At 46.0% G+C, this 27692-nt stretch overlaps 1 protein-coding gene across 1 annotated transcript; it reads right to left on the reverse strand.

Moving 5' to 3' along the window:
• Positions 1–371: 371 nt before the first annotated feature.
• On the reverse strand, positions 372–26995 carry LOC149456939 (antigen-presenting glycoprotein CD1d-like). The gene is made up of 4 exons (XM_089684224.1): positions 26749–26995; positions 23253–23531; positions 1826–2092; positions 372–478 (listed from the first exon to the last, which is right to left on the reverse strand). The coding sequence occupies exons 1-4, from the start codon at positions 26993–26995 to the stop codon at positions 372–374; spliced, it is 900 nt and encodes a 299-aa protein (XP_089540350.1).
• Between the last annotated feature and the right edge of the window lie 697 nt (positions 26996–27692).

Genomic DNA, 27692 nt, shown 5'->3' on the forward strand with positions numbered 1-27692 from the left:
CACCTTTTTATTCTACTGTTCATGTGCTTTCAGAAAATATATGGTTTCGGGGTCTTTTACAAATTCTAAAAGCTGTAAGGTAGAAATAAAAAAGCAATGGAAATATTGAAAAATAGTCTGGCCAGCTGGGTTTAAAAGTGGAACACAGGGCCTGGCAGAGAAATGGTTAAAAGGAAAGAAAAATATTATTCACTACAGAATGAAAAATGTAATTTGCACATAAAATTATAATTAAAAAAATGTAATTTGGGTGGAAAATTAAAATTAAGGGGATGATCTTGTGAAGTCATTCTTCTAGTGTTTAGTAATGATTATGGATTCCAAGGGATGTTTTCCACCATAATACATTTATATCTCTTGATGATGATGTCTTACCTGCGCTTTTTATACAACTTTACAAAGCACACCAGTCCAACCACACACACCACAGAAACTGTTATTCCTATAACCTGTCGGATCGGGGTGTGATGTTCCTTATCTGCAGAGGTGATAAAACAAGTTAAAAAAATGTTAAAATGTAATGCCGAGCCAAATGAGAGCAACCGCTACCGTTAAATAGAAAATATTACATGAAGTCCGCTTAAGGTATGTGAACCCAATCACTAAAATCTCATAAACTTTAAAGAAGTATCGCAACAAGTATAAAAGGTTTGTTAAATCCCCCAGGGGAACCTGCTCACATAGCACTTGTCCTAATTTAAACCTAGGCTGTAGTTCCTGAGCAGCATTGCTGGATAGCTGGCTTCTCCGCCCTTCCCCTACCATCTGACCACAGTAAATGATGGAGATGGCAGTTCTGAGTGAAAGCTCAGAGGAGAGGGAGCATGATGGATAGTGCACATGGAGGCTGCATAGCCTCTGCTACCCCTCTCCTCTGCAAGCTGTCAGCAATCTTGCTAATTGTGCCACTCTATCTGTACATCCTCTGCTCCTTTACATAACCAAAAAATACTAGCTTCACTGAGCCCAGACCCTCCTGCTATTTCAGAAGAAATAGATCAGTGGTGTCAAACTGGTGGCCCTCCAGCTGTTGCGAAACTACAAGTCCCTTCATGCCTCTGCCTTTGGGAATCATGCTTGTAACTGTCAATCTTGCAATGCTTCATGGGACTTGTAGTTTGGCAACAGCTGGAGGAACGCCAGTATGACACCGGTGAAATAGATTATCAAACTGTCAACTCTTTTCTTGTGAATTTAACAGCCACTGTACAAGACAAGGTACCTGCTCGGGAGGAGCCACACACAAAGGGCCTTTATTTAGTCTTATAGTCTTATAGTGATCACAATAAGATAATATTAGCACACACTGGACAATGTATCAGTTTTGGTAAAACATCTGCAGTGTGACTTCACGGTAAGGTTACCAGAGGATTGCCTCTGTTGGAGGGGTTACGGTTCCTTGTATACCCACAGTTGAACTTGCTCACTACAAGAGATACTGAGAATGCTCTTCAGTTTTCCCTACTTGTCAGGAATCTTTATCTGTGCTAAGCACTGTCCCTAACCAGGGGGTGTCTTTCCCTACCCTGCCACTTGTTCAAAACATGCCCAAATGACATGGGATCCCTTATTTAAAGGCTTCCTCATTAAGATGGATGCCTGAACTCTTTGGGAATTTGGCATCAAACCAGAAGCCTATCTTCCCAGAGAGCACTAACGGGACACTCTCCCACCAGACTCCTTTTCCCTTGTAGCATTGGCACAGTTCTGCCTATAGACGGGAAGAATGCCTGTACCTGCCTACACCCATATTTAGCCAATGTTATAATTTCTATGATTTTTTTCTGGCAAATTTATACATTCCAGTACTTTACAGTTTACTTACCCAGATATACTATTAGAGGTTCTTTCAAGCTGCTGTGCTCCACTTGGCAGTAGACACGTTGCTGTTCTCGAACATTTACAGTTATCAACGCTGTTATCTGGTAAGTTCCATCTCCATTGGGTAGAGTTTCAGTTGACATTACATCCTCCATTTTGTTCTCTTTCCACAAACTTACATTGATTGGTTTTGGATAGAAGCCATTCACCATACAGATAACCTCTATGTCAGAGTTATAAGGTTTCCTGGTCATGTAGACCTGTGGCTGGACTGAAATTAATGGAGAAAAGTCAATATAAAAAACCCCACTAGTTAAAGGCTTATACAATATGTGATCTGTTTCAGAATAGCTATTTCCATCTAACATAAAGCAGGAAGGACATGTAGAGCCAAGGAATAAGGACATGTATTTGGTATGTATCATTTAGTTTATTGGGCGACACAGTAGCTTAGGGTTTAGTACTTCTGCCTTGCAGTAATTGGTTCATGGGTTCAATTCCCAACCATGGCACCTCCTGCATGGAGTTTGCATGTTCGCGTGGGTTTCCTCCGGGTACTCTGGTTTCCTTCCACACTCCAAAGACATGCTGGTAGGTTAATTGGCTCCTGTCTAAATTGTCCTAGTTTCATCCCTGGCCATGTGAGATTTCCTGCATGGTAGGGGTTGGGGAAAGACCTGGCAACCTACCCTGTAAAATAATTGCAAAGAGAATTCATTGAATAAGTCGCTTACGAGTGACAGTCCATGCAATCGCCAAGGGTCGGATATGACTGAATGGATAGATTTAGTTTATTATTAATGTTTATCTACAGCCAAGGTTCTTATTTCACCCTTGGATAGAATGTGGAAGGGTTCAAACTTTTGTTTTGGTTTTTAAGTGCTGTCTGTGATTCACCCTCTCTATTTATTTTGGTGAACACTGTCACTGGGACAGATAGTGACAGGAAATCCAGTATTTTACAGTTGTCTAAAAAAGAATTTCCATTCACTTCCTGTTTTGTCTCCAAGAGAGGAATCGAAGGGAAATCTGGGATCCAGAGGGCAAAGGAAAAACCTATGCTGTCCAAATCTAAATAACAAAGGTTTGTCATATGATGAACTACACGTATCACGAAAGAAATACAGAAATTTCCACTGCTTGCCTCCTTCCTTGAAAGTTTAACCTATGGACAGAAAATTCCCTTGAAACAGGTCCCCATCTCCACTGCAAATGTTACACAGTTAGATATGTGAGATGGGGAAATCCCATCCCTTGGATAACAGCATTGGCAGTCTGAGGAGAGGGTAGTGTTGGACATAAAGTCAAGTGGCACGTAGAAGAAGCAATCTCCTGAAGTGAGGAGGGGCCGGAACATGATACCAGGCGGATGCTAGGTATGGGAGCTCCCAATGCCTACAGCTGAACTGTGGAGAGCTCTTTGATCCCCTCTCACCTGCCTCTTGTCAGCCTCCTGTGTCAGGGCTCCCGGGTATGACCAGAGGTGTGTGACTGACGCAGGGAAACGCAGACTTCAGATATGTTATAAACAATATAATTTATTAACACTAACAATACAAACATAAACGCAGTGCAATACTAAAACATAACACAGTGCAAACAAACCAAACCAACCACCCACAGATGACAGTACATACAATGCAAGCGTCGTCAGGCAGGCCGGGTCAATATCAATCGGGCAGGTAGGTACAGGGGGAGCAAGCGGAGAATGGTCGGGGTCACAAGCCAGGTTCAGCAGGTAGCGGGCAGCGTGGTACAGAGGGTCAGGCAGAGGAGAATGGTCAGACAAGCCAGGGATCAGGAGCAGGAGAATGGTCAGACAAAGCCAGGGATCAGAGCAGGGTCAGCAACGAATCAGACAGGAACAGGAACAGGGAGCAGGAACAGGATACAGGGCCCAGGAGAAACACACACCAAGGCAGAGTCTGCAGGTCTGGCCATCCCTTAAATACACCAGTATAATCAGTTCCAGGTGTTTGACTGGCTGCAAGGTTGAGTCTCTGATTGCTGGGAGCACCCGCTGGCCAGCCCTGGTACTGCAGCTCATAAGGCAGGTGAGTCCCACCATTGCTGGCCAGTCCATTCCTGACAGTACCCCCCCTTAAGGAGCGGCCTCAGGACGCTCCAAACAGTCCTAGCTGGGCAAAATGTTCCACCGCCCGGGTCTGGTAACTGGCGGGATATCAAAGACTGGCACACCGGGCAGGACTCCGGGCAGAGGTACACCAGGCAGAGGCACCTTGGGCTGGACTCCGGGCAGAGGCACATCGGGCTGGACTCCGGGCAGAGGCACATCGGGCTGGACTCCGGGCAGCGGCACACCGGGCAGGGGCACACCGGGCAGAGGCACATCGGGCTGCACTCCGGGCAGAGGCACATCGGGCTGGACTCCGGGCAGAGGCACATCGGGCTGGACTCCGGGCAGAGGCACATCGGGCTGGACTCCGGGCAGAGGCACATCGGGCTGGACTCCGGGCAGAGGCACATCGGGCTGGACTCCGGGCAGAGGCACATCGGGCTGGACTCTGGGCAGAGGCACATCAGACTGGACTCCGGGCAGAGGCACATTGGATTACCAGGCGAAGCAGCAGGCACCGGGCCACCAGGCGGAGCAGCAGGCACCGGGCCACCGGGCGTTGCAGTAGGCACCGGGTTATCGGGCAGAGCAGCAGGCACCGGGCCCCCGGGCGGGGCGACAGGCACCGGGCCCCCAGGCGGGGCGACAGGCACCGGGCCCCCAGGCGGGACGCCAGGCATCGGGCCCCCAGGCGGGGCGACAGGCATCGGGCCCCCAGGCAGAGCGGCGGGCGCCAGTCCCCCAGGCGGAGCGACAGGTCTCAGGCCCCCAGGCGGAGCGACAGGTCTCAGGCCCCCAGGCGGAGCGACAGGTCTCAGGCCCCCAGGTGGAGCGGCGGGCGACGGACCCCCAGGCGGAGCGGTGGGCGCCGGACCCCCAGGCGGAGCGACAGGTCTTGGGCCCCCAGGCGGAGCGGCGGGCACCGAGTCACCAGGCACGACAGTGGGCTCCGAGTCAACTGGCATGACCGCTGGCACTGGGTCAGACATTGGATCGTCTGGCTGGACAGCGGGCATCGGGTCACCAGGCATCAGGTCATTTGGCTCGACAGCGGGCGCCGCGTCATCTGGCAAGGCAGTGGGCTCCGAGTCAACTGGTATGACTGCGTGCACTGGGTCAGACATTGGATCGTCTGGCTGGACAGCGGGCATCGGGTCACCAGGCATCAGGTCATTTGGCTCAACAGCGGGCACCGCGTCATCCGGCAACACAGTGGGCACCAAGTCACCAGGCACGACAGTGGGCTCTGAGTCAATTGGCACGACAGCGGGCACCGGGTCATCAGGTACCGGATTGTCTGGCTCGACAGCGGGCATCGGGTCACCAGGTATGACAGCGGGCACTGGGTCACCAGGCATCAGGTCATTTGGCTTGCCAGCGGGCACCGCGTCATCTGGCAAGGCAGTGGGCACCGGGTCACCAGGCATTGGATCGTCTGGCTCGACAGCGGGCATCGGGTCACCAGGTATGACAGCGGGCACTGGGTCACCAGGCATCAGGTTATTTGACTCGCCAGCGGGCACCGCGTCATCTGGCAAGGCAGTGGGCACCGAGTCGCCAGGTAAGACAGCGGGCTCTGAGTCAATTGGCACGACAGCGGGCACCGGATCAGGTACCGGATCATCTGGATCAACAACGGGCATCGAGTCAACTGGTCTAATAGGATCATCAGGCTGGATCAGTTCATCATGCTGGGTAGAGGCATCAGGCTGAGTGGAGGCATCAGGCTGAGTAGAGGCATCAGGCTGAAGAGAGGCATCAGGCTGAGTAGAGGCATCAGGCTGAGTAGAGGCATCAGGCTGAGTAAAGGCATCAGGCTGAAGAGAGGCATCAGGCTGAAGAGAGGCATCAGGCTGAGTAGAGGCATCAGGCTGAGTAGAGGCATCAGGCTGAATAGAGGCATCAGGCTGAATAGAGGCATCAGGCTGAATAGAGGCATCAGGCTGGGTACAGGCATCAGGCTGGGTACAGGCATCAGGCTGGGTACAGGCCTCAGGCTGAAGTGCGGGTGCCGAGGCACCAGGCTGAACCACGGAAGGCAGGTTCTCAGACAGCAGGCTCAACGGTTTGGATACTGGCAGGATGGTACTGGTTGGAAAGAATTTTCGCTTTTTTCTGGTTTTAACTACTGGAGCACTGCAAGTAAACGCAGGTCTGCAAACGAATGGAGCAGCTGGAGACAGAGAAGAGCTGGAGGATGGAACAGAGGAGGGAACAGTTGCTACAGAGGGTTTTTTTACAGGGTTAAAGGCAGGATAGGTGCAGCGAGTGGGAACAGGGTACTGACATGCGGTAGATAGCAGGGCAGGAGGAGCTGTTGGGAATGCAGGAATAGAGCTTTGAGGAAATAGATTAGAAGCAGGACTGGGTTTTTGTAAGCTGACTGAGGCTGGGTGCAACAAATCTGTCCATGTCTGCAGTATGGGTTGAACAAAGCTGAGCTTACACAAAGCCTGTCTGACCAAAGACTGCACTGAGTTTATACAATCTCTTAGAATCTGTGGTGAACGTGCAGAATAACGCTCCAGAAAGTAATCCACATCATCCTCTAATAACCATACCAGGGACTCTACCTGGTCGGCACTAAATGGCGGCAAAAATTCATCCCTGCATTCGGGGGTACCAGATGAAACCAACTCCGCACAAATCTGAATCAATGGCTGCACCTCAGAGAATTCTGTGCCCTGATCTACTAGAACATGAGCGATCCGTATACATTCTAGCAGTTCATCCCTGGGATACTCCTTCAGAGTCTGATAAGCATACTCTCTGTCATCAAACACTAGCAGATATAAATACATAACCTCATCAAGATCCATCCTTCCCATCAACAAACCAAGATGGCTTCCCTGTGCAGCCACTTCTGGTCAGGATTGGCCTTGGTGTAATGTCAGGGCTCCCGGGTATGACCAGAGGTGTGTGACTGACGCAGGGAAACGCAGACTTCAGATATGTTATAAACAATATAATTTATTAACACTAACAATACAAACATAAACGCAGTGCAATACTAAAACATAACACAGTGCAAACAAACCAAACCAACCACCCACAGATGACAGTACATACAATGCAAGCGTCGTCAGGCAGGCCGGGTCAATATCAATCGGGCAGGTAGGTACAGGGGGAGCAAGCGGAGAATGGTCGGGGTCACAAGCCAGGTTCAGCAGGTAGCGGGCAGCGTGGTACAGAGGGTCAGGCAGAGGAGAATGGTCAGACAAGCCAGGGATCAGGAGCAGGAGAATGGTCAGACAAAGCCAGGGATCAGAGCAGGGTCAGCAACGAATCAGACAGGAACAGGAACAGGGAGCAGGAACAGGATACAGGGCCCAGGAGAAACACACACCAAGGCAGAGTCTGCAGGTCTGGCCATCCCTTAAATACACCAGTATAATCAGTTCCAGGTGTTTGACTGGCTGCAAGGTTGAGTCTCTGATTGCTGGCAGCACCCGCTGGCCAGCCCTGGTACTGCAGCTCATAAGGCAGGTGAGTCCCACCATTGCTGGCCAGTCCATTCCTGACATCCTGTGTGGGCTCTGGATGTGCTGACTGCTGACCGGGGAAGAGAAAGTAGTGGTCGAAGCTGGCTGCGGCTCCGCTCAGCTGGATGAGGTTATTGGAGCAGAAGACTCTGGGTGCATCCACGTGACCGAAAGGGTGCATCCTGGGAGCCACTGCATGCTGACCATCGGAAAGGAGAGGAGACCGATCCTAGGCTCAGGAAAAGTGAAAGATACAGCTCCGGCAGTGAGCGCTCTGTGCACAGTGGAGGAGCGGAGACAGCAGAGAAAACCATTAGAAGTCAGTCAGCCCCCCATGGATGGTGGCCCCCTTACAATCGAAGAGACCAGCGACCCCAATGAGTAATGACACCTGCCTTTTGACATCTTAATTAATACAGTTAACTTATAAATGAGAAGTAGATGTCAGGATGTATTAAGAAGCTACATGTGGGGTCCTGGGCAAAGCAACAAGTAAAGGAGGGAGTCACCCGAGGAGGTTCGGAAGAAAAGAAGAGGCTAATTCTAATATGTTGTACTTTTCATAGTTGGAGGAGAGTGAATATTTGTTTGGACTTTATGATTTAACCTGAAAAATTTAAAGGGAAAGAGGAAGGAGGGAAAAAAAGAAGAAAAAGGAAAATTACCGGAAGCCTAAAGTTAAAACGTTATAGGGATGTAAAAGCAAAAGAAAAGTATCAGCAGCAGCGTATTAATATGAAGAGTAGATCAGCTAAAGAAGGAATTATATAGAAAAAATAAAACATGAAAATGGTGAAATGAATTATTCAACCACTGATATAGCTAAAACGTTCCAAAAATATTTTAGTAAGTTATGTGATTTAAAACCCAGTAACCCAAAAGAATCAGAGGGGGAAAGCGAAAGAAAAGTGGGACTGCCCAGGATAGAGGAAGAGAGATTGGTAATATTAGAAAAATTAATCTCTGTGAAGAAATAAGTAAGGTATTGAGAATTACAGCAACAGGAAAAAGCCCGGGACCAGATGGTTTTACACTGAGATATTACATGAAGTTTCAGAAACAGCTTATGCCCAAATTATGTAGATATATGAACGCATTGGGAGAAGGGATGGACATGAGGAAGGAGTCTCTGCAGGCAAATATCACAGTTATACCAAAGGAGGGAAAGGACCCCTTCCAATGTTCTAGTTATAGGCCAATATCACTCTTAAATATAGATACAAAACTACTTGAAAGCTGTTAGCAAACAGGATGAAGGATCTGATGATGGATTGGATACATATTGATCAAGTAGGATTTGTACCAGGGAGGGAAAGAAAAGACAATGGATCAAGATCATTGCTCCTTTCAAAAAAGTAAGAAAGAGAGGGGTTCGGCATTGATAATGTCATTCGATGCTGAAAAAGCCTTTGACAGGGTAGATTGTGGGTTCAGGATGAGCACACTGGAAGCATTGGGTATTGGATATAAGATGATGCAGTGGATAAATAAATTGTATAGCTTTCCTTCAGCCGCAGTGAAGGTTAATGGTTCATTGTCACAATTCTTCAAAAGGTATAATGGGACAAGGCAGGGTTGCCCTTTGTCACTACTATTTTTTGTTATCTCACTGGAACCACTTCTGGCGACCGTTCGCAAGTCTTTAGATGTAAAAGGAATTAAGATTGGGAACGAAGAACATAAGGTTGCGGCTTATGCAGATGACATGTTATTCTATGTCATGAACCCTAGAGTAATTGTCAGGGATCTCCTCGATCCCTGCCGCGATGGTCCCGGCGCAGGCGCAGTGCACCGCCCTGTGCAGGGACACGGGCACTAGGTCCGGGCCGGCCGCGGCGTTCGAGTTCGCGCATGCGCAGTAGAAGCCACGGCCGCCCGCTGGGCACCAATGGCAGCGCAGGGCGGAATATTTAAATGGCCCTGAGCTGTCATTCAGTGCCTTCTGGTCTTCCCTGCATCCTGTGAACCTGTGATCCTGTACCCCTTGTAAGTTTTGACCCGGATTGAACCTGACCTTGCTGCTTTCTCCTGCTCTGACCCTTGCTTTGCCTGACCTCTCTCCTGGATGTCCCCTATTGGATTTGACCTGCTGTTGCTGACCTGGCGTGTGACCCGACCATTCTATGCCCGCTGCCTTGTACCTTGCCGTCCTCTCTGTTACCGACCCGGCCCGTCTGACCTCGCTCATCCATCCATCCATCCCTTGCAGTGGGGTCTTCCGACCTCCTCACATCAGACTCTCTTCCCCGTGGGAGCCCCTTGCGCATACTACTACCACTGACGGGCGCACCCAGTAGTCACGACCTGGTCTCAGGGAGCTCCAAGTCCATCCCCACCATCAGGGGCCCTGGTGAACAAGCACCCTGGGACTTAGATTCCGTGCGCTGGGGACGCCTATTCAGTGGAGTGCTAGTAGTACCGCCGGGCGGTCCCTTACAGTACCAGAAGGCCATGACTGAGTCTAGAGGAGGTCCCTCGCCGCTTGAGGAGATCTGCAGGCACCTGTCTAATTTGACACAGGCCGTATCGGCCCTGCAGGATAGATGTCAGCAGATTGAAACCCAATTCCAGACCTGCACTATATCCGTTCCCGTCCCACAGGCCGCGGCCGGCCCGGCACCTCCAGCCGTAGCAGCCCCTGTGCTGGTGTCTGGGGCATCCACACCACTCCCGGCGGCCGACCCCCGAGTACCCTTACCGGAACGTTTCCACGGGGACCGCACACGCTTCAGATCATTCCGCGAGTCCTGCCTCCTCTATTTTGAGCTACAACCCTGAACCTTCGTGACTGAATCCGTGAAGGTGGGGTTCGTCATCTCCCTCCTGCAGGGTGAACCCCAAGACTGGGCTCATCGATTACGGGGAAAAAATGACCCTCACCTCAGTTCGGTTGACAGTTTTTTTGATGCAATGGCCATCCTTTATGATGACCCACAGCGGGCAGCTTCTGCTGAAGCTACTCTGTACACGCTCCGGCAAGGCCGCCGAGCGGCGGAGGAGTACGCAGCTGAGTTTAGGCGGTGGATGGGGGATACTCGCTGGAACGAGTTCACACTCCTGCATCAGTTCCGTATAGGCCTATCAGAAGGCCTGAAAGATGAGCTCGCCCGGGTGGAGGTACCTGAGACTTTAGAGGACTTAATAGCACTGACCATTAAAATTGACCGTAGACTGCGGGAACGCAGGTTTGAGAGGTCCGGCCAGGGTCATGGAAATCCCTGGGGATCATTTCAAGGTCCCAGTCAAACACCTAGGCCAATCATCCAAAACCGGCCACCTGGAGATAACCCCGAACCCATGCAACTCGGCCTGGCACGGCCTAAACTATCCCCAGAGGAACATCTGCGCAGACGATCCCAGAACCTGTGCCTCTATTGTGGCGAAGCTGGTCATATGGCACGTTCCTGCCCGCAGAAACTGAGTAAGTGCACCTCTTCTTCCTTATCCATTGGCAATGTTGGTCCATCCCAATACTTAGTGGTACCCCTTTCCTTTCAGCTTCCAGAAAGGACCGTGGAAGTATTGGCCATAATTGACTCTGGGGCATGCAGCTGCTTCTTGGATATTAATTTTGCTCACCAGCAGGGTATTCCCCTCCAATTGAAACAGAAGGGGTTCAATATTTATTTGGCCGACGGTTCCCGAATAAAATCGGGGGTAGTGAACCAGGAAACCCCCTCCATCACCACTGTCATTGCCGGCCAGCACCAGGAACTCCTCCGCCTGGATGCTATAGCTTCACCCCTCTTCCCAGTCATTCTGGGGCTCCCATGGTTACGGGCCCATAACCCCCAGATTGACTGGGAGACCGGAGTAATCACGTTCCCTTCCCCATACTGTCGGGTATACTGCCGCACTTCGGGCCCGGGGGCCCCCCAAATCCTCCTGTGCTCTGAGGGGGAAGCTGAATTAAAACAAGTAATCCCTGCAGTCTACCATGGGTTTCTAGATGTGTTCAGCAAACGGGGAGCCGATACTCTACCCCCCCACCGCCCTTATGACTGTCCCATTGACCTGTTACCCGGCTCAGAAATTCCTTTTGGGCGAATCTTCCCCTTTTCAGAGCCCGAATTGGGGGCCCTAAAGGAATATATCGAGGATAGCCTCCAGAAGGGGTTCATCCGCCACTCCACTTCACCGGCGGGGGCGGGAATCTTCTTTGTTGAAAAGAAAGACAAAACCTTAAGGCCGTGTATCGATTACAGGGAATTGAACAGGGTCACGATAAAAAACCGTTACCCACTACCGTTAGTACCAGAGCTGTTCCAAAGTTTAAAGTCAGCAGTGGTTTTTACCAAGCTGGATCTGAGGGGGGCGTACAACTTGATTCGCATAAGGGAGGGGGACGAGTGGAAGACGGCCTTCCGCACCCGCTTCGGTCATTTTGAATATCTGGTCATGCCGTTCGGGTTGTGCAATGCTCCGGCCACTTTTCAACACTTTGTGAATGATATTTTTGGGGACTTTCTGGATGTCTTTGTGATCGTTTATTTAGACGACATTCTGATTTTCTCCCCGTCTTTGGGGGAACACAGAATACATGTAGCAAAAGTATTGGGGCGGTTGCGGCAGCATGGGTTGTACGCCAAGGCAGAGAAATGTTGTTTTGAACAATCCAGCATTGCCTTCTTGGGCCTGATTATCTCCACCGCGGAGGTCGCGATGGATCCCCAGAAGGTCGCTGCAATATTGGATTGGCCTGAACCCACAGACAGGAAGGGCGTCCAACGATTCATCGGCTTTGCAAATTTTTACCGGAAGTTCATCAAGAACTTCTCGGGTCTGGTCTCCCCCATTACTCAGCTAACCAAGCTGGGAACCCGATTCAGATGGACACCAGAAGCGCAGGGAGCTTTCGAAGCCTTGAAGAAGCTGTTCACTTCGGCACCCATTTTGGGTCACCCAGACGCCGCCCTGCCCTATATCTTGGAGGTAGATCCATCGGAGAATGCGGTAGGCTCCATCTTCTCCCAACGAAAAGGCACCAAGGAACTGCTCCACCCTGTAGCGTTCTTCTCACGGAAGCTTACCCCAGCGGAGAGGAACTATGATATCGGTGATCGAGAGCTACTAGCGATCAAAACAGCGTTAGAGGAATGGAGGTACCTGCTGGAAGGTGCTGTGCACCCCATCTTAATATTTACTGACCACAAGAACTTAGAGTATCTGAGAACCGCCAAGCGCCTACGCCCGCAACAGGCGAGATGGGCACTATTCTTTTCAAGATTCAACTTCCACATTACGTACCGGCCGGGATCAAAGAACACTAAGCCGGATGCGTTATCACGGATGTACGAAGACGCCAAGGAGATCCCAGTACCCGACACCATCCTATCCTCGGGTAACTTCTTGGTCCTTCAGTCGGACCTTCGTTCCAGGCTAATGGAGGCATCCACAAACTTCTCTACCTCAGGCGGAGGGCCGCTCCAGAACAAGGGGGGACTCCTATGGAGGGAAGATCGAATTGTGGTGCCGGAAGAAGCCCGAACCCTGGTCTTGGGGCATTGCCACGACCACCCGATGGCGGGGCACTTTGGCCCAGAAAAGACCCTGGAACTTCTCAGACGCTCATTCTGGTGGCCAGACATGGCTAAGGATTGTAAGGGCTATGTAAGGTCCTGTGTCACCTGCCAGAAGAACAAGCCATCAAGAAACAAGGTTTGGGGTCTGCTGCGACCCTTACCTATTCCTGAACGGCCTTGGCAAAAGATCTCATTAGACTTTATAGTCGAGCTTCCGCCATCCCTAGACCACACGGCAATCCTGGTGGTCGTGGACCGCTTGTCCAAGATGGCCCACTTCATCCCGTTGAAGAAAACCCCCTCGGCGGCCGAGACCGCGCGAGTCTTCATTCGTGAGGTAGTCAGGTTGCATGGGGTCCCCGAAGACATCGTCTCGGACCGAGGGGTCCAGTTCACGTCCAGATTCTGGAGAGCACTGTGCAAAGCCCTGGACATCAAATTATCTCTCTCCTCTGCGTTCCACCCTCAAACTAACGGTCAAACCGAAAGGACCAATCAGACCTTAGAGCAATACTTAAGATGCTATACTTCGTTTACTCAAGATGACTGGCTGCCACTTCTACCTCTAGCGGAATTTGCGTATAACAACGCCCGCCACTCAGCAACAGGGCAGTCCCCGTTCTTTGCCAACTATGGCTTTCACCCAGTCTTCCTCCCGGATTTGGTTTCGGAATGCCCAGTACCAGCAACACAAGATGTGGTAACGTTCTTCGCTGCGAACAATAAGAAGCTTCAAGAGGCCATCAGTCGGGCCCAGGAAGACTACAGGAAAGCATTCAACAGGAAACGGAGAGGAGATCTGGTATTGCGGCCTGGGGAGAAGGTTTGGCTGGCGACGTCCAATTTAAAGATGCTTTGCCCGTCAAAGAAATTGGGACCCAAATTTATAGGCCCCTTCTGCATTAAACGGATGGTTAACGAAGTAGCCTACGAACTCGTCCTCCCTGACACGCTCAAGATCCACCCGGTCTTCCATGTGTCCCTGCTGAAGCCAGTGGTCCCAGATGCCTTCCCTGACCGGGAATCTAGACCCCCGGAAGCGGTAACGGTCGAGGGAGAAGAAGAGTTTGAGGTTGAAACAATCCTGAAGTGTCGAAGGAGGGGAGGCCAGACCCAATTCCTTATCAAATGGAAGGGCTATGGCCCTGAGGACAATTCCTGGGAACCAGCCCATAATGTCCATGCACCCAGGCTTGTCCGGAGGTTTTTTCGCGATCACCCGTGGTGGAGAGATCGGGTGGGCATCCGGAGGCTGCCCGTAGGGGGGGGGCAATGTCAGGGATCTCCTCGATCCCTGCCGCGATGGTCCCGGCGCAGGCGCAGTGCACTGCCCTGTGCAGGGACACGGGCACTAGGTCCGGGCCGGCCGCGGCGTTCGAGTTCGCGCATGCGCAGTAGAAGCCGCGACCGCCCGCTGGGCACCAATGGCAGCGCAGGGCGGGATATTTAGGTGGCCCTGAGCTGTCATTCAGTGCCTTCTGGTCTTCCCTGCATCCTGTGAACCTGTGATCCTGTACCCCTTGTAAGTTTTGACCCGGATTGAACCTGACCTTGCTGCTTTCTCCTGCTCTGACCCTTGCTTTGCCTGACCTCTCTCCTGGATGCCCCCTATTGGATTTGACCTGCTGTTGCTGACCTGGCGTGTGACCCGACCATTCTATGCCCGCTGCCTTGTACCTTGCCGTCCTCTCTGTTACCGACCCGGCCCGTCTGACCTCGCTCATCCATCCATCCATCCCTTGCAGTGGGGTCTTCCGACCTCCTCACATCAGACTCTTCCCCGTGGGAGCCCCTTGCGCATACTACTACCACTGACGGGCGCACCCAGTAGTCACGACCTGGTCTCAGGGAGCTCCAAGTCCATCCCCACCATCAGGGGCCCTGGTGAACAAGCACCCTGGGACTTAGATTCCGTGCCCTGGGGACGCCTATTCAGTGGAGTGCTAGTAGTACCGCCGGGCGGTCCCTTACAGTAATGTTACCCAATCTAATAAAAATTTTAAAATACTATGGCGAACTGTCAAATTTGAAGATCAATCCCTCAAAATCAGAGATATAGAATATTTGAGTCTCAAAGTTAGAAAAACAGAACTTGCAAGAAGCCTTCCCTTTTGTTTGGAGAGAAAGAGAATTAAGTTATTTAGGAGTAAAGCTCACTCCCTCTTGGAAAAATCTTTACCAAATAAACTATATCTCACTTGTAATTAAAGTTAAGGAAGAATTGAGGAAAATGTCTGTAGGGGTACTCTCGTGGTTGGGCCGCAAAAATATAAAAATGGTTATAGTTCCATATGCTTCCAATATATTTACATTTTTTAAGACCATAAGAAAATGATAAGTGAATTCATTAGGTCAAATAAAAAACCAAGAGTTAGTTTTGAAGTATTATGTAGAGATAAGGTTAATGGTGGTTTAGGCATGCCGGATTTTAAGAGGTATTATCGTGTTCTACTGATTTCACAAATGATTGAGTGGATTTACAATACACTGGAGAAGATATGGGTAACAATAGAAAATGCACTAAGTGGGTCACAGTTAGATAAGATAATATGGCTTCCACAACAATACCAAACTTTTTCGGAAAACATAAGTATTTTAACATGGAATGTTTTAAGAAAATGGGATAGATTACATAAGCGAATAGGATGGGAATATAATTCACTATTAATTCCACTGGAGGGAACAGATTTTTTCCCACCAGGGAAGGAAGACATTGCAGATAACTGGATAAAAAGTAAAAATGCATGTTTGAAGGATATCACGGAAAAGGGGAGTTGCTTTCTTTTTTAGAATTAAAAGATAAGAGGGATTTGTTTTTTAGGTTAGAGGTGTGGTGGTACCACCAACTGAGGCATTTTGTATCAGCTATTCCTCAACCATTAAGGACGGTGGACAGTATTATCCTCTGGAACGATTGTTTAGTCAGGAGACGAAATGTAAACATACAACTTCTTGTATTTATAAGATTCTTACTAATATTGCAAGAGCTGTTTGTCCACCGTACCTTGAGAAATGTGAAAAAGAGTTTGGAACAAAACTAGAGGAGCATGATAAGAAGAAAATGTTTAGATTGGCCCATAGTGCTGTAAATTTGAAAATAAAATTTGAGTGTAGCACATAAACAACAATCACAAAATTCACTGCTATGTTGGAGGGGATGTGGGTTTGAAGGAACCATGGCACATACTGTATATTGTGGGATTGCCCTAATATCCAAGAGTTTTGGCAAGGAATAATTCAACTAATTAAGTTGATAACAGGAGCAAGAATGCCAAATAACCCTTAGGTGTGTATATTCATAAAGCAGACTTCAAGGTGAAGCAATATAAGAATGTTTTTAATAGTTCACTTAATAAATGCAGCTAAAGGGTTGATTCTGAAATTTTGGCAGAGTAAGAAAACCCCTTAAATAAAAGATTGCTTTAGCAGAGTGGAATATGTGTATAGAATGGAGGAACTATACCATATTGCAGAAGATAAAACCAAAGAATTTAGAAAAAGCGTGGGAGGAGTGGATAATTTATAAAACCTAGAGTTATGCAGAACTGAAAGGAATGTGAAGGAAAGAAAAAAGAGAAGGGGAAGAAGACGGAGGAGGAAGGAAGATGAAAGAAAAGGGGAAGTCTGTGGTAAAGGAAGGAATGAGGTTAATTGAGGGATAAGGTGACCGGGGAGAGGAGTGGGAATGGGTGAGAGGGGGGGTGAGTAGGGTTTTTCTTTGTTTGTTTTAGTGTAAGAATTTTTGATATGGAAAAAATATTGTTATATGATGTATGTGAATTAAACTTAATAAAGATATAATAAATAAAGTCAAGTGGCAACTCATCCCATATAAACCCACAACCCAGCTTTGGTCCTGACATATACAGTGAAGAACAGAAGTATTTGAACACCCTGCGATTTTGCAAGTTCTCCCACTTAGAAATCATGGAGGGGTCTGAAATTCACATTGTAGGTGTATTCCCACTCTGAGAGACAGAATGTTTTAAAAAAATTCAGGAAATCACATTGTATGATTTTTAAAGAATTTATTTGTCTTGCACTGCTGAGCACCTGAGAAAATCAGTGTTAATATTTGGTACAGAAGCCTTTGTTTGCAATTAGAGAGGTCAAACGTTTCCTGTAGTTCTTGACCAGGTTTGCACACACTGCAACAGGGATTTTGGCCCACTCCTCCACACAGATCTCCTCTAGATCTGTCAGTTTTCGGGGCTGTCACTGAGCAACACGGAGTTTCAGCTCCCTCCAAAGATGTTCTATTGGATTTAGGCCTGGAGACTGGCTAGGCCACTCTAGAACCTTGATATGCTTTTTACAGAGCCACTCCTTGGTTATCCTGGCTGTGTGGTTTGGGTCGTTGTCATGTTGGAAGACCCAGCCACGACCCATCTTCAATGCTCTGACTGAGGGAAGGAGGTTGTTGCTCAAAATCTCACAATAAATGGCCCCATTCATCCTCTCCTTAATACAGTGCAGTCGTCCTGTCCCCCTCGCAGAAAAGCACCCCCAAAGCATGATGTTACCACTCCCATGCTTCACAGTAGGGATGGTGTTCTTGGGATGCAACTCATCCTCCTTTTTCCTCCAAACACGACGAGTGAAGTTTAGACCAAAAAGTTCTACTTTGGTCTCATCTGACCACATGACTTTCTCCCATGCCTCCTCTGGATCATCCAGAGGGTCATTGGCAAACTTCAGATGGACCTGGACATGTGATGACTTGAGCAGGGGAACCTTCCGTGCAATGAATGATTTGAAACCATGACGGCGTATTGTTCTACTGACAGTGACCTTTGAAACTGTGGTCCCAGCTCTCTTCATGCCATTGCCCAGCTCCTCCCTTGTAGTTCTGGGCTGATTCCTCACCTTTCTTATCATCAGTGATACCCCACGAGGTGAAATCTTGCATAGGGCCCCAGTCCGAGGGAGACTGACAGTCGTCTTTAGCCTCTTCCATTTTCTAACAATTGCTCCAACAGTTGATCTATTTTCACCAAGCTGCTTGGCAATTGCCCAGTAGCCCTTTCCAGCCTTGTGGAGGTCCACAATTTTGTCTCTGGTGTCTTTTGACAGCTCTTTGATCTTGCCCATGGTAGTAGTTGGCGTCTGACTGACTGTGGGGTGGACAGGTGTCTTTAAAGAGCTCAGACAGGTGCTACAAAGTTAGATTAATGAATAGAGTAGAGGTGGGCTTTTTAAAGGCACAGTAACAGGTCTTTGAAAGCCAGAATTCTTGCTGTTTCTTAGGTGCTCAAATACTTATGTTCAGCAGTGCAAGACAAATCAATTCTTTAAAAATCATACAATGTGATTTCCTGAATTTATTTTTTAATTCTGTCTCTCAGAGTGGGAATGCAGCTACAATGTGAATTTCAGACCCCTCCATGATTTCTAAGTGGGAGAACTTGCAAAATCGCAGGGTGTGCAAATACTTCTGTTCCTCACTGTAGTTTAAGAAACATTGCTATAAGCAGGTTTTTTCACTCAGGGTTCCTCCAGAGGTTGCTAGAGATTCTTTGAGCAATGAGAAATTTCTGCATCTTAGATAAGTTCCCATTCATGCCTCCTTTTAGCTAATTGTAAGGAATTCTTCTAAATGACCACAACTGTAAAGAGCATTCTTCCCAGTGGCCAGCACACTAATGTATTATGAGTTGCAGATAAAGTAATGTTTAGCAGGGGTTTCCTGAGATTGGAAAGCTATTTCAAGGGTTCCTCTGTGTTGAAAAGGTTGAGAAAGGCTGATATAGAGCTTTGCTCTCTACAGGGTTAAAAATGGGCACTTCAGTACCTCTAGCCATACATAAAAATGATCTAGGAAAGTTTTATACCTGATTGGGATGAATTGTAGTTCATTACATTTTTGCCCATTCACACCATCATGTTATAGACATTTGCAGTTAAACATTAGCATTACACCAATGCACCAAGCACAGTGCGATGCATTATGGTGCCTTTTGCTTTCAGTGGCACCCCAAAAAAAGCTGTAGAGCACACCACAGCAATACACTGTGGTGAGAAAAATAATAAAATGAAAAGGGTCATGAGTGAGTTCTTTTGTATTCAAATCAGAGGCATAACTAGAACCTTAAGGGCCCATTGCAGGAAACCATGAAGGGCTCCCCTGACTCCAGAGCCTTTCTCACTGATCCCAGGACCCTTTACTCTCATTTCAGAACCCTTTATTATGGTCAAGCAGTGAGACCCTTTTACATGTTCTTACTGCCATTTTGGGGCCTCCCACAGTGGCCGAACACCAGAGCCTGGTCACAATTGCGACCTTTGTGACCCTGGTAGTTCCGCCACTGCTGTCAGTAGTTTTTTTATTTTTGTTATTTTGTTTATTTATTATTTTTTACTACTCTATTTTTTTAAATTAATTTTATTTTTTACAATTTATATTAGGAGTGTCGTTGGAGGCTTTGGTGAAATAACAGTCAGTGATCGGTACCAATCACTGACTCTGTCCAAAAGGAAAGGAAAGGTGGTTGGTAAATGACATATGACCGCTCCCCATCCTGAATGCATCACCCACAACAGTTGGCTGGAGAGGAGAAGGTGGAAACCCAGTAGAGCTGTGGGAGACAAGGGGGTCCAGGAGAGCACACAGGAGCACAGGGCAGCAGGACCTGGATAGGAGGGGTGGAAGGAGCAGAATATAGAGGAACAGTTCCCCTCCATTCTCCTTCTGCAGCCACAGCAAGGCTGCAGGAGAAAAATGGAGGGGATCAGTTCCTCCATATGCCGTCTCCGCCACCTATCCTCTTCAGGTGTACAGGGGAGCCGCATGGGCTCCCTGGAGTATGAGGCCAGGTTGCAATTGCGACCCCACTGATCCCTGTAGCGATGCCCCTGAGCCTGATCATTGAGGAGAACAGGTTCACTTCTCAGCACACCTAGAAAACTGATCACACTGTGTTCTCCTGACTACTGTCAGTTTTTAATAGGAAAGCAGAGGGAACGGCAGGAACACCAGGGATTTCACACAAAGGAAGCAATACAAAGAGAACAGGATACATTTTACAAATACCTGTTACTGCAGGCACATATCAGGAATTTGAAATGTTGGGTTTACATAATATTTAAAGGAGTTCTGTGGTCACAGGATAGGCTTTAATTATATAACATCAGCATTATAATAACAGTACAAACAATAGTTATATATGACAAGTCAATATACACTTGTTTGATCATCTCTTTCCCAAACTTCTTTGATTACCTGCATGCTTTGCAGCTTCTCCTCTGTTGTATACTTTAAATTTCTAATGACTACATATCCCATGGCACTTTTCCACCTGTAAGCTGTGATTCCTCTTCTCAGCACCTCTGCAGTTTACAAGACAGTATCCATGAAATCTCTGACACAGCAGTGCCTACTCACAGGGCATGGTGACTACATGTCACAGAATTCAAGAACATAAATGTGTGGGGGAAGCTGACAAACTTCTAGATCAGGGGTGTCCAACCCACGGCCCACAGGCGACATGAGGCCCAAGATAGCCATGAATGAGGCCCAACACAAAATTGTAAACTTACTTAAAAATGTTGATTTTTTTTAATAAGTTTTATCTTCTCAAGAAAAATATCCCACTCTTCGCAATCACGCCTTATTCATGTCATCAGTTTTTGCCAGCACCTATATTTGTGGGCAACTATTTTCACGGATAAAGCACACGAAGGGCAAAATTAGAACCAAAATATCTGATGAGCACCTTGAGAATTCATTCATAATTAATTGCTGCTCTATTCATTGAATCAGATGATGATGCATTTGTTTATCAAAAACAGTATCAAATATTGCACTAATTTGCACTAGTCATGTTAAGGGCTGTTGCCTGGTATGGTTCACTTGCCCCTCATGCCCCTCTGGCCTTCCAGGCTACAAGCTCAGATAAACGTCTGATAAATATTGGGGGGGCTCACACTGGTTTTTTCTCAATTTTTCATTGCTGGCAATTGTTTTCTTTACATTCAGCTGTCAGCAGGGAACCCCGTTTACAGCCGATGACTCATTCTTTGTTAAGGACATGGCAGCCGGCTTGCTGGCTTGCTCCTTAACACTGAGGGCCTCCGCATGGAAGAATAGAAAAAACAGAATGGTCTTGTCCCTGAGGGGAAGATCACAGCCATGGGATTGGAAGTAGGCAACCGATCGTCTGAAGACATTGTAAATACAGACAGTTGTGATGGATTCTAGAGACTGTGTGCTGCTGCCACACCTCTGGTGTTAGGGAGTCAACTGTTTGTTTAAAGGGGACAAAGTGTCCAGTGTTCTGAAGATCATATGCAGGCAGTAGACGGGTCGAAAATCGGCTGATTTTTCAGCCGATAAAAAAAAAATCGTCTGATTTTCGCACCGTTAGTGGGTTAATTGGTCGGCCGTTTTTCGGGATTTTGGCACATTTTTTTTATCGGTAAAGTTGGAAAAAAATCAGACGATTTTGCCGATCGGCTGATTTTCGTGGCAATCATGGGCAAATCGGCTAATCTTTTTTCCGATAAAAAAATCTGCGCATGAGCCGTGACCTGCAAGAAGAAGAAAAGAAGAAGAAGAAGAAAAAGAAGAGGAATAAAAAGAAGAAAAAGAAGAAGAAGAAAAAGAATAATAAAAAGAAGATGAGGAATTCCAGTCCGCTATTATATTTGGCAGGAAAAAAGTATTGCGGTTGCAACAATGTATCTATTTGTATCCGAATAAAACCATCTGTATCCGAAATGGATACAAATTGATACAATGTTGTAACCGCTATACTTTTTCATGTCAAATATAATAGCGTAGCTCTCTGCAGGTACAGAAGTAATTAAATGGCGGCCGTAGATGGGATGAAAATCGGCCGATTTTTTTACCGTTGGTGGTAACTTCGGCCTATTGAACGACCGATTTTTCTTTTTTAAAAAAAAAACGGTCGGTTTTCGACCCATCTATGGCCTGCATTAGTCTATTAAATTCTCTAGAAAGGACTTTGTTTGAACTGTCCAGAGAGGAATATTATCCTATCCAAGCTACTGCTACAACCAGGGCTGCTGTTAGAAATCACAAGGCCCTGTACAACCTACCTGCCAGCCCCCTCCCTGAAAATTTTAAAACTATATTTTTGCTAAAAATGCACTAAAATCATTATTAGCGGACACAAACACAACATAACGTACACAATTCCTACTACATATAAAATATGAAACAGTACTGAGTTCATAAATAAAGCTCTGTTTGTGAATTAGGTCTTGGGGCTCATTCACATGTGCGCTGTGGCCTGTACAATGTGTGCAGGCAGCCTATGTTATGCTATGGGGATGCAGTAGCTGTACGAACACAGCCGAAGGTTCGAATTTGACAGGTGCAGGTGTATGGCGCTGAACACTGAAATTTGAGGCCACTCACCTGCACCTGCACACCTGTCAAATTATGACCTGTGGCTGTGTTCATAAGGCCGCTGCATCTTCATAGAGTAACACATGGCTCCAGCCACACAACCTGTTCGTTCACACTGTATGGGCCAGAGAACCTGTGTGAACCACTGTGAATGAGCCCTTAATGTTTTAAATATTTTTTACAATTTTAAAAAAATGCTGTTACTATCTTGTTATTTTATTTTTACAATTTGTAAATCATTTTTTATTTTTTTTTGGGGGGTGGATAGGGTAAAATACCTGACCTGATATCTCACACAGATTCTTCAATTCCTTTCTCTGCAACCTGAGCTGCATTTCTGATGAATGAACAGGATATGCTCTATACAGAAGGTAATCGGTGCACGAGTGGGGGGGAGCGGGCAGTTACAGGAATTGTTCTCCTGTGTGTCCCTGAAAGCTGTTTTCCCTTTCCCTCCCGCTAACTTTCAGCTGCTACAGGGAAGGAAACACAGGGAACTGGTTCCTGTAATTGTCTACATCACTGCACCAATCACCTTCCCTGTCCTGCCCACATGCAATTGTGCCTCCTGCCTGGGCTCCCCTGTGTGCCTGGGCCTCATACTTCTGTATGAGGGGGACTGGTGGTACCCCCTTATCAGCAGCCCTGGCTACAACACTTAGTCCATTCTTTTACTTGTACAAGGACTTAGCTCATAGTGACACAGAAGAGAAAGCATCCTCCAGTTTGTATGAAGGGTTTTCAAAAAGATTCCGCACTTTTATATATACGAGTTAAAAAAAGTGCAGAAACATCTTGAAGAACCCTCATACATAATTTTGGAATATCCTGCTCAATTCCCTATCCCCATTCAAGTTACCAAAAAATACAAATATCAAAAAGAATACCCCTGGACTGTTCATTGAGTCAAAGAATGACTTCAAATATAATTTAGTATTTTCCCAGGACATCAGTTTTAAGAGTTCACTATTGATACTTACTCTTTCTTGAAAATGTCTCCTTGCCCACAGTTGAATAAATGGTGGCCAGTGAAGGGCAATAGTGCATCAATACATCGTTAATGCTGGTTGCTGCAGCTTTGTCCTTCTCCAAGATCCTCTGAACAGTCTGAGAGTAAGGGGCTTTCCCAGCCACCCACACTTTTTCTATGATATTTAAAGACACCAGATCTTCTCCATAATTAGCCAGTCTGTAAGTGAAGCCCTCAATGTCATCCAATGAAGAGGAACATTCTGCCCAGGCTTGGATTAGATAGGAACCTGAGGTGGATTGGTCTCAGTTAATCTAAAAACCACTTAAAGCATTTTCTGGCAGATTATTTTACAAGTCTAAATTAATATTCTGTGATAGAAAATTACTCATAACCCCCCCCCCCAAACATTAAATAAATAAATATATAGAGAGGTTTTTCAAACACAGTTTTTGTTGGAAAAAAATACAGTTTACAGAATTTAAAAAAAAACACAATATATACACCAATTTTTGTGTAAAATATGAAAGATGATGTTACGGCAAGTAAATAGATATCTAACATGTCATGCTTTATAATTACACATGCTCGTGGAATGGTGACAAACTACGGTAATTAAAAGCTCCATAAGCAACGGTTTAAAATTTTTTACAGGTTACCTGTTTAGAGTTACAGAGGAGGTCTAGCAGTAGATTTATTGCTCTCAAGCTAACCTTCGCAGCAATACCTCATATCTGTGCCGTGAACACAGTTTACATATGCATGCTCAACTTACCTATACGTTCACTTCTGTGTGCGAGCATGGAAGGATGGGGGCACATTAATTATTTATTTTTTATTTTTACACTGTCCCTTTATTTTTTTCTTTAACACTTTTATTCCTATTACAAGGATTGTAAACATCCCTTGTGATAGAAATAAGGATGACAAGTCTTCTTTAAGGAGAGATCTGGGATCAAAAAGACCCCAAATCTCTCCTTTACCTTAAAAAATAAAAGATCAAAAAATAATTTTTTTTTGTTTTGCTTTAAAAAATTGTGTACATCCGCCTCGGACCGGACGTGACGTCATGCTAGTCTTATTTTAAAAGTGAAAAGGTCACTAAAGATACGAAAATTTTCAAACAACAGAAAGAAGATTTGGAAGGGATGTAATGTATTCGTATTGTATTTTCGGATGAAAACTGTAATGATTAAAGAAAATCATACGATCTGGTATTGTATGAGCAGAATTTTCATGCTTGTTCCTTCAAATAATTTCGGATGAAAACTGTGTATTAACGATCTATCAGATTATCGTGCAATCGCTTCAGAAGAGGTATTTTTCGTATGATTTTCTGATTGTGTGTACTAGGCATTACTAAAACTGGAATATGGTGCAGCTGTGAATGGCAGCCAATTAGCTTCTAACTTTAGCCCGTTCAATAAAGCTTTGGCAATTAAACCTGGGAGCTGATTGGTTTCTATGCAGGGCTGCACCAGATTTTGCACTCTCCAGTTTTAGTAAATAACCCCCATTGTGTTTGTTTATTGTTGTGAGTTGGATGAGGATTGGATCAAATTTTAAGGGTGAATTACTGCAGAAAACCAGCGTTCACATATTTCTTCTTGCCACTGTATAGTATATTATCTGCTATCCTGTTCAGACAATGTTATTAGATAACCCCTTTTGAAAAAGTCGGAAGTGACGAAACGCGTCAAGGGACATGATGTCGGACGTAAGACATAAACCGGAAGTAGCGGAGCGGCCATCTTGAGAGAGGTTCTGTATACCCTATCCTATGCTGTATTGGATGGACATTACGCTTTTCTCACTGAGGATACATGCAATTTTAGAGGTTATTTCTTGTAAGCACATTTTTAATAAAGTAGACCATTTATACAACTTACTACACTATGTGGTCTTTTCTCTTTTTGAACTATGATATGATGCTTCAATGCGATTGGAGATTGGATTAGTGTGGATTAAGAGGAGCCATTTCCTATTAATTTCCAGTTATGCTATTGGACAATTATAGTCCGGTAAGGTACATGGTTTGGAAGGTGGTGGAGAGTGCTTTTTCATTTCACTAGTGGTGTTGAAGAGGGGAGCACTTATCACATGTCCAAAGGATACTACAATATGATATGTTTTTCTTTGGAGGTATTCCTTATGAGGATGATGATGCATCCGTAGGATCAGCCTTGAGTGGATTCTTATGAGGAATGAGATGTAAAGCTATATACAAGTTTTTTTTCGGGTAAGAGTATTCAATTCAGCCACATTGAAGTGGACACTGGGTGATTTTTACATACAGTATTTTGAACACAAATACACATTGAGAGTTGTTTTTTGCTTTAACTTTTATTCTTGAGGATAATGCACTATATGTAGTTTTTCATTTTGTTGAGGTACACGTGGATACTAAAGAGTTAATTTTGGAGATGGATCAAGTGGAAATATGATATTTTGAAGATTCACATGCTGAGGAGGTTTTTTTTAATGTCATTAGTTTTCCAGCAATAACTTCCTTTTTGGCTCTGAGAGCCATTTTGATCCATAATTTAAAGCTACTATACTCATTCTCAAACAACTCTGTCACCTGCCTGCTTCAGAAAAATATACAGACAGTCCCCGGGTTACATACAAGTTAGGTTCTCCAGGTTTTTCTTAAGTTGAATTTGTATGTAGGTTTGAACAGGTAAATCTTTTAAATGTAACCTCAGTCAAAAAATATTTTTATGGTTTAGATAACCTAGGGAAGGGTTACCTGGCCATGCAGTGATGTGGGAGCATTGACAGGTCCTCTACATAGTAGGTAGCAGCATGCGGTGAGCAGCAAGATGGCTGCCTGGTGATTTCAATGACCAGCGTGATGTCACGCTGTCTCCGTTCTTAAGTATGAGTCGTATGCAAGTCAGATGTTTGTAACTCAGGGACGGCTTGTACTCACATATCCAGCAATGCTTTGCTAGGTAAGCTCTGGTATTGGAGTTTATCTAAGTGAATGACCTTCCTGCCCCCTCTGCAGAGAAGTGTTCAGGCTAGGAAATTGGCCACACAGGCTGGAGTAATGTTACCTGAGGGAGGTCACAGGCTCCCCCATACCTCCATTAGAGCTGTAGAGTGAGGGCTTGGACTGACTGGAGAGACAGCGGGGGAGCACTGATGGATGGGGACTATCAGGGGGTACTGTCACTTTGTTCAGAATGGGAAAATAGTAACTTTAGCAAAAATCATGGACTTTATAGGCACAGGAAGACAAGTGTATAAAATTTACAGATGATAAAAAATTTTAATTTTTCTACACTTGTCTTTCTGTGCCAATAAAGTCCATGATTTTTACTAATGCTACTATTGTTTCATAATTAGGACACGGCACATTTTACAATAACTGGGTCTCCACATTACCACCGAGCGGTTGCCCATAGGACAGTTTTAAAATATTCAGGTTCAAATGACAAAGTAACTTTAATTATGTGATTTCTGCTGAAGAGAAAGATTAGAGCTCTCTATCAGTCACTCACCTTTAATTTGAAGCATCTCATCAATTTTTCTGCAGAATATTTGGGCATTATCAATATACCGTGTTAAAGCTATATCAATAAACTTCTGGTCAAAAAAAGTAATGTTTGCCTTTGAAAACCTTTCATTGAATTCAGCTGTTCGTGTATCATTGTAGAATGTGAATATCTCAAAGTCTTCCATTTCCAGGGAGGCCCAGACAGTCTGTATTTGTTCATTTGAGTAATAGATGTTCTGCTTGCATGTCATCCTCAGAGAGCCTGGGAAAAGAAAATTAAGCTATCATGATATGTATATCTAAATACTGTGGCGTCAATTCACAAAAAGGTTATCGTATGAGTTAAGCCAGTCCACATGACCAAATATCACATGCAATACTGAAAATGTCAATTCACTATTGCTAGTATGTGGTATTTACCGAAAATAGAAAAAACTCTGAGTAAATATCACATATAAGACCTTAAAGTCGATTCACAAAAGGAAATAAATAATTAAATGCATGCAGTAATTAAGTAGTGGTCCACGCATGCGGTATGTACTGGTATCTGTCCATACTGTCATGGGTTGTTAACCAGTTGTCGACCTGCCGCAGTGTTTTTATTGCAGCAGGGCACCACCTCTGCGCACAGTGCTGTCTTTTAACATCGCTCTGCAAAACAGGTAGGGGGCGCGAGCAAGTCACCAAAAGAAAGCTCAATTTGTGGGAAAAAAAGGACGTAAATTTAATTTGGGTGCAGTGTTGCATGACCGCGCAATTGTCAGTTAAAGTAACGCAGCAACGTAACACAAAGCGCTTCTGTAACCGCTTCCTGACCGCCCTATAGCAGAAATACTACAGGGCAGCATGGGTGCGCAAAATCACATATATATATATATACAGTCATGGCCGAAATTGTTGGCACCCTTGATATTTTTCCTGAAAATCAAGTATTTCACACAAAAAAGG

The sequence above is a fragment of the Staurois parvus genome, unplaced genomic scaffold (assembly GCF_062004578.1).
Source record: "Staurois parvus isolate SC_StPar_1 unplaced genomic scaffold, SC_StPar_1.0 ptg000340l, whole genome shotgun sequence".
NCBI lineage: Eukaryota > Metazoa > Chordata > Amphibia > Anura > Ranidae > Staurois > Staurois parvus.

Bases quoted from the DNA above. Each gene is read 5' to 3' on its own strand.
- LOC149456939 (XM_089684224.1), bottom strand. From the start codon at position 26,995: ATGACATGCAAGCAGAACATCTATTACTCAAATGAACAAATACAGACT. The intron at 23,532-26,748 runs GTGAGTGACTGA...AATCCACCTCAG, and splicing joins TGAGATGCTTCAAATTAAAG to GTTCCTATCTAATCCAAGCC. The intron at 479-1,825 runs GTAAGTAAACTG...TCACCTCTGCAG, and splicing joins ACCTCTAATAGTATATCTGG to ATAAGGAACATCACACCCCG.